At 41.5% G+C, this 13,351-nt stretch overlaps 1 protein-coding gene across 1 annotated transcript in view; it reads right to left on the bottom strand.

Moving 5' to 3' along the window:
- The window catches only part of AP1M2 (adaptor related protein complex 1 subunit mu 2), a 39,364-nt gene that overhangs the window by 15,613 nt on the left and 10,400 nt on the right, over positions 1 to 13,351 (bottom strand). Inside the window, exons 3-6 of the mRNA XM_056570542.1 lie at positions 10,771 to 10,838; positions 9,388 to 9,518; positions 629 to 776; positions 301 to 427 (exon numbers count right to left, since the gene is read on the bottom strand). Of these exons, the coding sequence (XP_056426517.1) occupies positions 301 to 427; positions 629 to 776; positions 9,388 to 9,518; positions 10,771 to 10,838 (474 nt within the window). The remainder of the gene's footprint in view (positions 1 to 300; positions 428 to 628; positions 777 to 9,387; positions 9,519 to 10,770; positions 10,839 to 13,351) is intronic.

Here is a 13,351-nt window from a genome sequence, read left to right as displayed (position 1 = left end):
CCACTTTTGCCTATGTGCGCCAAATTTATTAATGCCGTGCAGCAATTTAGTAAATTTGTCGCACATAGTCAAAAATGAAGTAGAAAAAAACAGGGTAAAAACCAGACTACATAGTAAAAGATTAGTAAATGCCCCCCTATATGCCCAGTATCTAGTTCACACCTTCCACCCCATTAGTCAACTGAGGAGTTTATTTTGGCTTTATTGGACTTATTAGGGGGCTCTCTCCCTGCTGGCACCAGATAACCCCCCACCCCCCCACCCTCTTCTTTCCTTTCACATCCTCTGACTGGTACTTACGTCCTGTAAGCTCAAAGAGGACTCTGTCATTCAATCCAAGCCTGAGCTCCGGCATCCCGGAGAGGAAGACTTTCAGCTTGACGCTTCCCACTATCTCACTTAGTAGAACACTACCATTACTGTTCACCTAAACAGAATAATAATACACATTATTAGAAGTGTTCTGATCTAGCACCGTGAGAAAACAGTCTTGGTGATTGGTACGCAAGACTTGGCATAAGAAGACGACCACTGGCGAAGGACAACATTTCACTCTTCAATTCCTCAAGTTCCCTCCAAGATAAGAACTCCAAAAACTTAAAAAAAAAAAAAAAAAAAAAATACTCACCAGTAAGTTAACAGATTCAATCACATCTATGAAGACCTCATTCTTCTTGTACTTAAGTCCCTCAGACCTCCAGGACACTGCATTTGTCACCGTGGTGGGGACTCGAGACTTGGCAGTTTCCAGTTTGTTGCCTTGTTGTGTGATGTATCTAAATCAGAAGAAACGGAAGTGAGGGATGAAGAGGGATTTGAAGCCCATACATACAATATATGGACAAAAGTATGGAGCCCCATCTCTTATAGGGGAACTCTCATTAAAACTCATTTTTGCTATTGCACTCCTTATGGTCAATTAAAAATATTTCTAATATACTTTGTTTTAAAAAAAATCAGTTTTCTATGTTTTTTTGTGCTTAAAGGGGTACTCTGGTGAAAAACTTTTTTTTTTTTTTTTTTAAATCAACTGGTGCCAGAAAGTTAAACAGATTTGTAAATTACTTCTATTAAAAAATCTTAATCCTTCCTGTACTTATTATCTGCTGAATACTACAGTGGAAATTCTTTTCCGTTTGAAACACAGAGCTCTCTGCTGACATCACCAGCACAGTGCTCTCTGCTGACATCTCTGTCCATTTTAGGAACTGTCCAGGGTAAAAGGAAATCCCCATAGCAAACATATGCTGTTCTGGACAGTTCATAAAATGGACAGAGGTGTCAGCAGAGAGCACTGTGGTCATGATGTCAGCAGAGAGCTCTGTGTTTCAAACAGAAAAGAATTTCCACTGTAGTATTCAGCAGCTAATAAGTACAGGAAGAATTAAGATTTTTTAATAGAAGTAATTTACAAATCTGTTTAACTTTCTGGCACCAGTGGATTAAAAAAAAAAAAAAATAAAGTTTTTCACCGGAGTACACCTTTAAAAAAGCTCAAGAGCACATCCCCCCCCCCCCCCCATCTCACACACAGACTTTGAACTGAAGTCAGAACACAGGAAGTGCAGCCTGGAGTGCTGAGGGGGGTGTGTCCAGCCTCATCCAATCAAAGCTCCTCTCACACTTAACTGCCATATGCTGTTGGATGGACCCCCCCCCCCTCAGCACTCCAGGCTGCACTTCCTGTGTTTGGACTTTGGTCCAAAGTCTGTGTATAAGATGGGGGGAAATTATGCTCTTGAGCTTTTTTTTTTAAAGTACAAATAAAACATAGAAAACTTCATTTTTATTTTTACCAAAGTATATTAGAAATATTTTTTATTTACCATAAGGAGTGCAATAGCAAATATTAGTTTTAATGAGAGTGCCCCTTTAATTACTAACTTCAGGTGTTTCATTTAGTCCTATTTCCGCAGCTGGATAAAATCCGGCCACTACCGATGCAGTCGCCTGTACACATATTTGTCTTAGAATGGGTCGTTCTATAGAGCTCACCAGCGTAGTGCTGTAATAGGACAACACTAAAATGTCCTCCCTCCTATATCCACAACTGTGAGCAATATACTTGGAAAGGGAAGGTGTTTAGGAGCCACAGAAACTCCGCCACATAGTGGAGGCCACGTAAAGCTACAGAGCACGGATACCAAATGCTTAGGTGCCTAAAAGTCTCCAATGTTCTGCTGCCTCAATAACTGTCCAAGCCTCATCTGGAATTAAAATCTACGCAAAAACTGCGCCCGCTGGGAGCTTTACGGCACAAGTTTCCATGGACAAGCAGCTGCATACAAGCTTTACATCACCAAGCACAATGCCAAGTGCCAGATGGATGGTGTAAAGCCATCGCACTGGACCCGAGAGCAGAGGAAACTTGTTCTCCGTCTGATGGATGAGTCTGAGTTTGGTTAAAGGGGTATTCCAGGAAAAAAACTTTTTTTTATATATCAACTGGCTCCAGAAAGTTAAAACAGATTTGTAAATTACTTCTATTAAAAAATATTAATCCTTCCAGTACTTATGAGCTTCTGAAGTTAAGGTTGTTCTTTTCTGTCTGAGAGTTCTCTGATGACACGTGTCTCGGGAAACGCCCAGTTTAGAAGAGGTTTGCTATGGGAATTTGCTTCTAAACTGGGCGTTTCCCGAGACACGTGTCATCAGAGAGCACTTAGACAGAAAAGAACAACCTTAACTTCAGAAGCTCATAAGTACTGGAAGGATTAAGATTTTTTAATAGAAGTAATTTACAAATCTGTTTAACTTTCTGGAGCCAGTTGATAAATAAAAAAAAGTTTTTTCCTGGATAACCCCTTTAAGTCCAGGAGAATGTTACCTGCTTGACTGTATTGTGTTCTAGTGAACATAAACCTCAACCAGAGTGCCGGGGGCAGCACCGAGATCGCGGGGGTCCCCAGCTTCAGGACCCCTGCAATCATACATCTTATCCCCTATCCTTTGCATAGGGGATAAGATGTATAAAGCCGAAATACCCCTTTAAAAGGGGTACTCCGGTGAAAACCTTTTTTCTTTTAAAATCAACTGGTGGCAGAAAGTTAAACATATTTGTAAATTACTTCTATTAAAAAAATCTTAATCCTTCCTGTACTTATTAGCTGCTGAATACTACAGAGGAAATTATTTTCTTTTTGGAATGCTCTCTGATGACATCACGAGCACAGTGCTCTCTGCTAACTTTCTTATAATAATAATAATACTTTATTTATTGTTGTCCTTAGTGGGATTTGAACCCAAGTCCCCAGCACTGCAAGGCCGCAGTGCTAACCACTGAGCCATCATGCTGCCCTTAGCATACATCTGCTATGCATGGTTGCTAAAATGGACAGAGATGTCAGCAGAGAGCACTGTGCTCGTGATGTCATCAGTGTTCCAAAAAGAAAGGAATTTCCTCTGTAGCATTCAGCAGCTAATAAGTACTGGAAGGATTAAGATTTTTTAATAGAAGTAAATTACAAATATGTTTAACTTTCTGCCACCAGTTGATTTAAAAGAAAAAAGGTTTTCACCGGAGTACCCCTTTAATGCTTCAGCATACCAAGACATCATGGACAATTACATGCTTCCAAATTTGTGGGAACAGTTTGGGATTCAGCCCTTTTCTGTTTCAGTATGACTGTGCTCCATAAGACATGGATGGGGGCTAGAGATGAGCGAACTTACAGTAAATTTGATTCGTCACGAACTTCTCGGCTCGGCAGTTGATGACTTATCCTGCGTAAATTAGTTCAGCCTTTAGGTGCTCCGGTGGGCTGGAAAAGGTGGATACATTCCTAGGAAAGAGTCTCCTAGGACTGTATCCACCTTTTCCAGCCCACCGGAGCACCTGAAAGCTGAACTAATTTATGAAGGAAAAGTCATCAACTGCCGAGCCGAGAAGTTCGTGACGAATCGAATTTACTGTAAGTTCGCTCATCTCTAGCCCCCATCCATGTCTTATGGAGCACAGTCATACTGAAACAGAATGGGGGCATTTGGTGTAGAAGAACTTGGCTGCCTGACCTCAACACCGCAAAACATCTCTGGGATGAACAAGAATGGAGATTTGGTCGGATGGGTCCACCTCACAAATTTACTTCTGGGTGAATGGGACAAAAATTCCCAGTCTTTCTAAAATCTTCCAGAAAGTCTTCTCAGAGGGGTGGAAATGGTTCTAACTGCAAGGAAAGGACCAACTCCATATTAATTCCTATGGATCTAGAAAGGGATATCCTAAAACCTCCTGTAGGTGCAAAATGGAGGGGCCCATAGAGTGTATGCATTATCTATTGAAACTGAAGACCATAGTTGGAGATCCATATATAGGCGTTAGGTCCCATACAAGTAAATACAATGGCCCAGATTTATTATTCCACCTGAAACCAAAATTTATCAGGTTTGTCCATAGCAACCAGTTATGCGATAAAAGACAGACGGCTTTGATTTTTTAGGCTTAAAGGGGTATTCCAGGAAAAAAAAATTATTTATATATATCTATCTCAACTGGCTCCAGAAAGTTAAAACAGATTTGTAAATTACTTCTATTAAAAAATGTTAATCCTTTCAGTACTTATGAGCTTCTAAAGTTAAGGTTGTTCTTTTCTGTCTAAGTGCTCTCTGATGACACCTGTCTCGGGAACCGCCCAGTTTAGAAGAGGTTTGCTATGGGGATTTGCTTCTAAACTGGGCGTTTCCCAAGACAGGTGTCATCAGAGAGAACTTAGACAGAAAAGAACAACTCAGAAGCTCATAAGTACTGAAAGGATTAAGATTTTTTTTAATACAAGTAATTTACAAATCTGTTTAACTTTCTGGAGCCAGTTGATATATAAAAAAAAAAAAAAGTTTTAACCTGGATAACCCCTTTAAAGTTTGAGTTCGGATGTTTACATAAGGTTTATTATGGGTCTGAACGTGGGCAAGTGACATCTTGACTGCTGGACATTCTGGTAAGGCTGCTTTCCCACTATAAAAATACCTCCGTTATGAACTCCCGTTATAAAAACCCTGGAAATCGGCCATTAAACGGGTGTTAGAAAATCCCATTATAGTCTATGGGATTTTTCCAATAGCCGTTTTAACCCGTTATCGCCCGTTATTAATAACAGCCGTTATTGTGTGACGGGCGAATGGACGGAAGAAATAGTGAATGCACCATTTATCTCGTTACTAAAGTAACATATAGTTTTTCTAAGGTACACTATACCTAAACCTGATGTCGTTCATCCGTTATCATCCCTTATTACCAGTTACATCCGTTTTTGTTTTTTTATCAGGTGTTTAACCCTTTTTTTGTAAAGCTGTACTGAGCATGCTCAGTACAAAAAATGGATGTTAAGAAAAACTAACAATAACGTTGATGTTTTTTTTGAACTTCCCGTTCCCATAGACTTCAATGTTAAATTTTAATATCCGTTTTTTCACCATTTTTTTTTTTTTTTTTTGCTGGACCAAAAATTAGTGCACGCACCGTCTTTGGTGTCGGCAAAAATAACTGACATTAGTAAAAACGGACATGACTGATGCAAAAGGATGCTCAAAAAATCCCATTGACATGAATGGTATTTTTTGACGGCCGTTTTCAGGACTCTTTGCCGGGAGGAATAACGGAGGTTTTTTACAGGATGATATATGTAGTGTGAAAGGGGCCTAAAAGAGTCTGAGGAAATTTGTGCCCATTCTGCCAAAATGGCATTTGTGAGGTCAGGAAGTTTTGGATGGGGGTTGAGGTCAGGGCTCTCAGGGTCTTTTCACAACAATCAAAAAATGGATTGTGAAAAGGTGCAGATAAAATTAAGAAATTAAAACTATAACAGAATAGGATGTAGCTGGTTTCTCTATAATCACGTTTTTATATTTTTTATTAATGATAAAAATAAAATAAAAAGCATATATCAAAAGCTGGAATCCGAGCAGGGCCCTTGCTATGGATTCAAATTATATATAAGCAATAGAACAATAAAATTGGTCACAACATATAAGGTAATAATTGAACAGTGTGAAATTGCATAAGAATTATCGCCGGCAGTGGGAATAATAAGGTTGCATAATCAATATCTCAATAGTAACAGTCTTCGATTGTATCGATGTCATAGATCCCAAAAATAAGTCTTAGTAACAGAAATAAAACTGGTGTCCGTGCTGTAGGTTCCCACAGGTGGGCACAGGTAGCTCCCGGCCTAGGGAACGTAATACCTGTGGTTCCAAAATGGTTTATCCACCCTACTTCTTTGACCAGTATTGCCACTTTTCAGCATTTACCTACCTTTGAGTCCATCCCTCGCAAGCGTTGCAGTCTCCCCAAAAAGGGACCACCGCCGTGTGTTTGAGCTCCTCAAGCTCTTAGTGCCACACGAGGACGCCTGGATCATCAGTGCCAGCACTATCTCAGCTGCCCCACTTCTGTTACCTCGAGCCGGACGCCGATCTGTGCCAGCGAGCAGCAGAGAAAGCCGGCACTTCCATGCTGCACTTACAACCAGCGCAACATAGTGATATCCATTGCAAGCAACGATCCCCAATATCGCCGATTCTCCCCAACAATCCCCAATAATGCCGATTCTCACCAACGATCCCCAATAACGCCGATTCTCACAACGATCCCCAATAACTCTGATTCTCACCAACGATCCCCAATAACTCTGATTCTCACCAACGATCCCCAATAACGCTGATTCTCACCAACTCTCCCCTATAACGCTGATTCTCACCAACGATCCCCAATATCACTGATTCTCACCAACGATCCCCAATAACGCCGATTCTCACAACGATCCCCAATAACGCAGATTCTCACCAACGATCCCCAATAACGCTGATTCTCACCAACTCTCCCCTATAACGCTGATTCTCACCAACGATCCCCAATATCACTGATTCTCACCAACGATCCCCAATAACGCTGATTCTCACCAACGATCCCCAATAACGCAGATTCTCACCAACGATCCCCAATATCACTGATTCTCACCAACGATCCCCCCAATAACGCTGATTCTCACCATCGATCCCCAATAACGCTGATTCTCACCAACAATCCCCGCTGACCTTCTGGAACCACAAGTATTATGTCCCCTAGGCCGGGAGCTACCCGCGCCAACCTGAGGGAACCCACAGCACGGACACCAGTTTTATATCTCAGAGGTATTTCTTCTTCTTTCTAAGACTTTTTCTTTGGATCTATGACATCGATACAATCCAAGACTGTTACTATTGACATAATCATTACGCAACCTTATTAGTCTACACTGCCGGCGATAATTCTTATGCAATTTCACACTGTACAATTATATCTATTACCTTATATGTTGTGACCGATTTTATCTTTCTATTGCTTATATATAATTTGAATCTGTAGCAAGGGCCCTGCTCGGATTCCAGCTTTTGATATATGCTTTTTATATGATTTTTATCATTAATTAAAAAAAAAAAAAAACACATGATTATAGAGAAACCAGCTACATCCTATTCCGTTCATAGTTTTAATTTCTTAATTTTATCTGCACCTTGAGATCTGAATTCCAGCTATCTTTTGATTGCACATGTCCATGGCAGTATTGGGTATAGTGTAACTCAGTATCTTGGTACAGACACAAATTTTATCCATTTTAGTGTGTAGCCACTCAATCTCTTTATATTTGTTATCTATTTTCATAACAAACTCCCAATGCCTTAAAGGGGTACTCCGCTGCTCAGCATTTTGAACAAACTGTTCTGAACGCTGGAGCCAGGAGCTCGTGACCTCATAGCCCTGCCCCCTCATGATGTCACGCCCCACCCCCTCAATGCAAGTCTATGGGAGGGGGCGTGACAGCCGTCACGCCCCCTCCCATAGACTTGCATTGAGGGGATGGGGTGTGACATCATGAGGGGGTGGGGCTATAAGGTCACAAGCTCCCGGCACGAGCTCCAACATTCAGAACAGTTTGCTCAAAAAGCTGAGCAGCGGAGTACCCCTCTAAAAGGACATTGCTTTGTGCACTGGGACACAGTCATGCTGGAAAAGAAAAGGGAAAAAAAAAAAAAATGTTACCAAAAACGTTGGAAGGGACATTTGGCTTAGGGCTACATTGCCATTGGGCTCCGGTATATGGCTCTCAGTTGGCCAGTCCGTTGGAACGACGGGAGCTGAGCGGAGAGTAGTACAAGTCCTATTTGTTCTTCTCGGCTCAATTCTGTTAAAATACCGGATCTCCGATGGACCCCATTGAAGTCCAGGGGATCAATCAGGAACCGATGGTGTCTGCACCAACCCTTTTTGGGCCCAGAAAAGGGTAGTTGGAAGGGTCGGGTCCAGAACTGTACGGAGCACAACGGTAATGTATTACAACTTTGTATTAAAAAGAGAACCTGAAAACCTGTCACCTGTTTCATGCTGCCCAAACCATGGTGAGCATATAATAGGTGCAGGGAGCGAAGTCCCGAAACACTAAGATTTGCTTCAAAACACCTGGGCGTTTCAGATAAATCAAAGTTTAAAAAAGTGACCGGGACCTTGATAAGCAGTCACTGGGGTGGTCCCTGCTGGCCTTACGTGACATGTCTCTCCCTTATACAAAGAGAGACGCGCCACTCAAGGCCGGAGGGGGGAGGCGGCAAGGAACATCTGCAGTGACCACCCCTGTGACTATTTAACCGCGTCCTGGGAGGTTATTTAAATTATGACATCTCTTAAAGGGGTATTCCAGGAAAAACATTTTATATATCTCAACTGGCTCCAGAAAGTTAAACAGATTTGTAAATAACTTCTATTAAAAAATCTTAATCCTTTCAATAATTATCAGCTGCTGAAGTTGAGTTGTTGTTTTCTGTCTGGCAACAGTGCTCTCTGCTGACATCTCTGCTTGTCTCGGGAACTACACAGAGTAGAAGAGGTTTGTTATGGGGATCTGCTTCTAAACTGGGCGTTTCCCGAGACACGTGTCATCAGAGAGCACTTAGACAGAAAAGAACAACTCAACTTCAGCAGCTCATAAGTACTGAAAGGATTAAGATTTTTCAATAGGAGTAATTTACAAATCTGTTTAACTTTCTGGAGCCAGTTGATATATATATATATATATATATATATATATATATATATATATATATAAAAAAAAGTTTTTTCCTGGATAACCCCTTTAAGTGCCCGAACATTTATAAGTAAATCATAATTTTACGGGACACCACTCCCCAATCCTCATGGTTTGTGCAGCATGAAATAAAGGGGACAGGTTCCCCCAAAAATCAGAGGAATGGCCCCATACCATTATCCCTGCTCCACCAAATTTTACAGTAGGCACAATGCATTCTGGTAGGTGGCGTTTTCTCCATCTCTAGGTTCATCCATCAGGCGGACGAATTGTTAGTTATTACTTATACTGGTTCTGTGGTGGGGCGCTTGGGTTGCCGATTACTTACTCCTGCAGAATCTTGCTTTCTGTGGTCTGGGGGAACCCGAAATCCATCACCTCGTCCAGCAGCTCGTAGACAATGACAAAATTGTCACGTATGCTCTCTTCTTCCAACTCCTTGAAGTATTCTGTGAAAACCTACGTACGGGAAGAAACGGTATACATGTAGACGACCATTGACCTCAATGGGGGGGGGGGAGGGGGAGTTTTGTTCCCAAACCGTTCACTACAACTCCCATCATGCCCTGACAGTCAAAGGCTGTTAGGACAATAGGGGGGGGGTAGTTCTGCTACAGCTGGGGGAGCCCCCACTGCTCAGCCTTAAAGGGGTATTCCGGGGAAAAAACTTTTTTTTTAAGATAAACTGACTCCAGAAAGTTAAAGAGATTTGTAAATTACTTCTATTAATTAATCTTAAAGGGGTACTCCACTGGGGGGGGGAAAAAAAACATTTTTAAATCAACTGGTGCCAGAAAGTTAAACAGATTTGTAAATTACTTCTATAAAAAAAAAAAAATCTTAATCCTTCCAGTACTTATCAGCTGCTGTATGCTACGGTGGAAGTTCTTTTCTATTTGAATTTCCTTTCTGTCTGACTACAGTGCTCTCTGCTGACACCTCTGTCCATGTCAGGAACTGTCCAGAGCACGATAGGTTTTCTATGGGAATTTGCTCCTACTCTGGACAGTTTCTAAAAGGGACAGAGGTGGCAGCAGAGAGCACTGTGGTCAGACAGAAAGAAAATAACTTCCTATGGATAATACAGCAGCTGAAGTAGTGGAAGGATTAGGATTTTTTAATGGAAGTAATTTACATATCTGTTTAACTTTCTGGTACCAGTTGATAAAAAAAAAAAAAAAAAAAAAGTTTTCCACCGGAGTACCCCTTTAATCCTTCCAATAGTTATCAGCTGCTGAAGTTGAGTTGTCCTTTTCTGTCTGACAACAGTGCTCTCTGCTGACACCTGTCTGTCTGTCTGTCTGTCTCAGGAACTGTCCGGAGCATAAGAGGTTTGCTATGGGGACAGGTTTCATCTGAGAGCAGTTAAACAGAAAAGAACAACTCAACTTCAACAGCTGATAAGCACTTGAAGGATTAAGATTTTTTAATAGACTTAATTGACAAATCTGTTTAACTTTGTGGAGCCAGTTGATTATATAAAGTTTTTTTTTCCTGGAATACCCCTTTAATCCAAGTCAAGGGGAACATAAACTGGAGTTTAGAGGCCACTGATTTATGTATACCCAAACTGTGACCCTCCAGATGTTGCAAAACTACAACTCCCAGCATGCCCGGACAGCCGTTGGCTGTCCGGGCATGCTGAGAGTCGTAGTTTTGCAACATCTGGAGGGTCACAGTTTGGAGACCACTGACATAAATGATCACTTACCTCTACAACTTTATATAGGAAGGAGTAGACCAGAGCCGCATTGGCGTTCTTATTGGTTAATGCAACCACTGCAGAGAGAACATTAAGGACTAAAACTATCATTTAACGACATGGTAAAATTCTCCTACTTAAAATGAGCTAAAAAACAAACAAACATAAAAAAACAAAAAACATGGCTGCTTTCTTTATAAAAAAAAAAAATTAAATAATAAATAAAAGCGCCCTCCTGTCCATAGGTTAGATGAGACAGAATCTGGGCTACACAACGACTTTGGCCACACAGTAAAAGATTATAGGGTTGCGCCACCTGCAAAGCAAATAATTAAAGACTCCCGAACTGTAGGTGTCGCAACGTGATAGTATCGGATTTTAATAGTTGCAATGCAAGCAAAAACAACCCTACAAACCATTGGCTGAGGGGCCTGTATGGCCAAAGTCGCCATGTAGCTATATATATATATATATATATATATATATATATGGGTTGAGTATTTACCTCAGGGTGAGGCCACCACTCCGGGTGTAACGGAGCTTCAGAAGGCCATTAAGCACTCCGCGGGCATTCTGGGTAGGGGAATATGCACAGCAGCTCATTACATCACCTTTTGAGGTAATGTTCCCTGGTATCAGCTTAGGTCCTGTTAAGGAATATAAAAAGCTGATTGGGATTTTATGCCAAGCCAGACTAGTCCCCAAAAGGGAAGTTTCTACCCATCTGCAGAAAGCTGCACCCCAGCCAAGCCAGATCACCCTGCTCCGTACTGACGAGTGGCAAAAACCACGAAACAGCTGTCTGCCGATGGGTAGAAACTTCCCTTTTGGGGACTAGTCTGGCTTGGCATAAAATCCCAATCAGCTTTTTATATTCCTTAACAGGACCTAAGCTGATACCAGGGAACATTACCTGAAAAGGTGATGTAATGAGCTGCTTTGCATATTCATATATATATATATATATATATATATATATATATATATATATATACACACATACACACACACACACACATCACCCTAAGATATATATATATGTATGACATATTATTAGTGTGTTATCACAAATTGTACTGGCTTCAGCATGCTTTTAACAAGAAGTTGTGTTGTCATTGTCAGTGTGGTGTTGTCTCAGCAGCTCCCCAGCTCCTCCCTCTTTCCTGATAGGAAGTTGTGTAGCCCTCATTGTCAGAGTAGCGTTGTCTCAGCAGTTCCCCCTTTTCTGAAAGGAAGTTGTGTAGTCCTCTCAGTCAGTTTGGTGTTGTCTCAGCAACTCCCCCACTCCTCCCTCTCTCCCAAGACCACACATCATCCTCTTCTGTCTCAGGAGGAGTGGCTGGATTTTGTCTTTGAGTTCTAGTTTCCCCCCTAAATGATGTCACCACCTCTGACCATCCCCTACAGCTACATCACCATCTCCCTGCCATATATATATCTTTATTGGGACATTTAAAGGGGTACTTCAGTGGAAAATATATATATATTTTTTCAAATCAACTTGTGCCAGAAAGTTAAACAAACTTGTAAATTACTTCTATTAAAAAATCTTAATCCTTCTAGGACTTATCAGCTGCTGTATACTACAGATGAAGTTGTGTAGTTCTTTCCAGTCTGACCACAGTGCTCTTTGCTGACACCTCTGTCCATTTCAGGAACTGTCCAGAGCAGGAGAGGTTTGCTATGGGGATTTGCTTGTACTCTGGACAGTTCCTGACATGGACAGAGGTGTCAGCAGAGAGCACTGTGGTCAGACAGAAAAGAACGTAGCATACAGCACCTGATAAGTACTGGAAGCATTAAGATTTTTTAATAGAAGTAATTTACAAATCTGTTTAATTTTCTGGAACCAAAAAAAAAAAAAAAATGTTTTCCACCGGAGTACCCCTTTAAGGAAGAATTAGGTGTATTTACAACATGCTGCCTTGTGCTGAACAATGCCAAGGGTGAAAAAGCAGACATGGAATGAATACAGCAGGTGCTGAAACCTCTCCGATTGTGTGATAGTCTTCTGTGAAATGAGATGTTCTGCAGTAGCTCTGGGTGGGGAACTGTCAGGAAAGTTGTGGGTGGGGGTGGGGTGAGCTGTCAGGGCATATATATAAGTTTTTTCCAGGAATAACCCTTTAATACAAGTCAAGAGGAACATAAACTGGAGCTTAGAGGCCAATGATTTATGTATACCCAAACTATAGCCCTCCAGATGTTGCAAAACTACAACTCCCAGCATGCCCGGACAGCCGTTGGCTGTCCGGGCATGCTGGGAGTTGTAGTTTTGCAACATCTGGAGGGTCACAGTTTGGAGACCACTGACATAAATGATCACTTACCTCTACAACTTGAGCAATGCCAAGGAAGGAGAAGCAGACATGGAATGAATACAGCAGGTGCTGAAACCTCTCCGATTGTGTGATAGTCTTCTGTGAAATGAGATGTTCTGCAGCAGCTCTGCGCGGGAACTGGCAGGAAAGTTGGGGGGGGGGGGGAGGTGAGCTGTCAGGGCATGCTGGTGGTTGTAGTTTTTTATGTCCTCTGCTCTATAACAAGGGTCCTGACCCCTGGAATAATACATACACAACCTACAATAATG

Source organism: Hyla sarda, chromosome 4, assembly GCF_029499605.1.
Source record: "Hyla sarda isolate aHylSar1 chromosome 4, aHylSar1.hap1, whole genome shotgun sequence".
Taxonomy (NCBI): domain Eukaryota; kingdom Metazoa; phylum Chordata; class Amphibia; order Anura; family Hylidae; genus Hyla; species Hyla sarda.
The sequence above is the reverse complement of the archived record's forward strand: the minus strand, read 5'-3'. Positions and strand labels throughout refer to the sequence as shown.